The sequence below is a fragment of the Phoenix dactylifera genome, chromosome 2, assembly GCF_051530095.1.
Source record: "Phoenix dactylifera cultivar Ajwa chromosome 2, Ajwa_hap1_PhDact_Kaust_v1.1, whole genome shotgun sequence".
Taxonomy (NCBI): Eukaryota; Viridiplantae; Streptophyta; class Magnoliopsida; order Arecales; family Arecaceae; genus Phoenix; species Phoenix dactylifera.
Window position 1 is genome coordinate 11,805,553 of NC_143191.1, and position 1,582 is coordinate 11,807,134.

General features: G+C 45.0%; 1 protein-coding gene across 1 annotated transcript; it reads left to right on the forward strand.

Moving 5' to 3' along the window:
• LOC103722416 (uncharacterized) lies at positions 1–1,582 on the forward strand. Its single transcript, XM_008812971.6, has 2 exons — positions 1–405; positions 499–1,582. The coding sequence occupies exons 1-2, from the start codon at positions 77–79 to the stop codon at positions 1,331–1,333; spliced, it is 1,164 nt and encodes a 387-aa protein (XP_008811193.1). The 5' UTR covers positions 1–76; the 3' UTR covers positions 1,334–1,582.

Consider the following 1,582-nt stretch of genomic DNA (forward strand, 5'->3'; position numbering starts at 1 on the left):
CTTGAGTGACTATGTAGGGATAAACTTTTGGATAACCTGCAAGGCTGTAAGCAGAGGCCAAAGGTGAAGAGAAAAAATGTATGCCACAAGGCTACTTTCGGTCTTCAAGAACTCCCCCGATGCCGGCCTCCAACCGCCACCCGAAGGTCCGAACTCAGGCTATCTTGTTCTCCAGGATGAAGGGCCGGAAATAGCTGAGCCAACATGCTGCTGGGGCTTGTGCAAAGATACACGAGTCCGGGATCTCCCGTTCCCCCAGAACAGGATCCTCACCATCGAATACACACAGTCAAATGGAGAGACCACAAGCACTTACACAGAAGTAGTTATCTTCGTCCCGGTTATGGATCAACCACTCTCATCAAATCGCTACTACGTCATCCTTGTTAAAGGAAAGCATAAGGGGTAACATCATTTATATTTCTCAACTTTTATTCCAAACTTCTTCTTGACATGAATTCCAGTTTCCAAACACTATGATGCAATGAAAATTTGCAGGAAGGCGTTAACATGCTCAAAAGAGGAGGACAAGACAACATGCTGCTTCTGCCGATGTGTAAAGGATGTGAAACCGAAGCCTTTTGATCATAGGAACATCTACCAACAAATGGAGATCGTGGGCAAGAAAGGTTCCTTCACTGCCAAGTCCGTAGCTTCTGATGGGTACCCTCCCTGGTTGCTGAGAAGAAAGTATTGGAAGGTCTATGCTTCGAAGCCTAATAATTATAGCTTAAGCGAGGCTTCTGGAAGGAACAAATCCGTGCATGCACGCCCGCCCGAATTGCACTTCCCAATATCTGCCATGAATTCTCCTAAGATGGCTGTCGGGAAATGGTACATTCCTTTTGTGTTTGTGAAGGAAAACGGGAGCTTCGAAGAACAAATGAAGCTTTCTATGTTTTACGAGATGACTCTAGAGCAATACTGGGAAGAGGCATACACATGCGAGAATTCGTACGGCGAAAGGAAGGTTGTGGAAGTGAATTCTGGTGTTCGGCCGGAAATTGTTTTGTTGAATGGTAAGGAAGCCAAGCAAGATGTTGAACGGGGTGTTGATGGAGTGCTGTGGTTTAAGCCTCTCGACTCCATGGAAGAAGGGATAGGGTTGAGTTCGGCGATATGGGAGAGGATGAGATGGGAGGAGAATAGGGGAGGATGGGTTGCTGGTGAAGAGAAGGTAGAGAGGGTGGAGGAATATGGAGGGGTGAATGGGTGGAGGAAGTTTAGCTGTTATGTGTTGGTGGAGAGATTTGCTTTGAAGAGGATGGATGGGAGCTTGCCCTTAATCTTTGATTTCAGACACACCAACAAAATTAGTACCAAGTGGGAGTGAGTCTTTTATGATCCCTTACAATCCAGCCCTACTACCTGAGCATTCCTGGTTCTTACTATTAGAACTATTTCTTCTTTGTTTTCTATGCTAGGTATTGTTTAATAACATGAACCGGTGGTCCAAAATCCAGTGCAATACGGTCTTTCATTTGGTATTTGGTGTTTCAGTTACATGTAAAAATGATCTGGCTTGCTGCTTGTGTTATTGGTGCTTGAAAGTGTAATGGTATACAGATAGTGGTTTGATCAA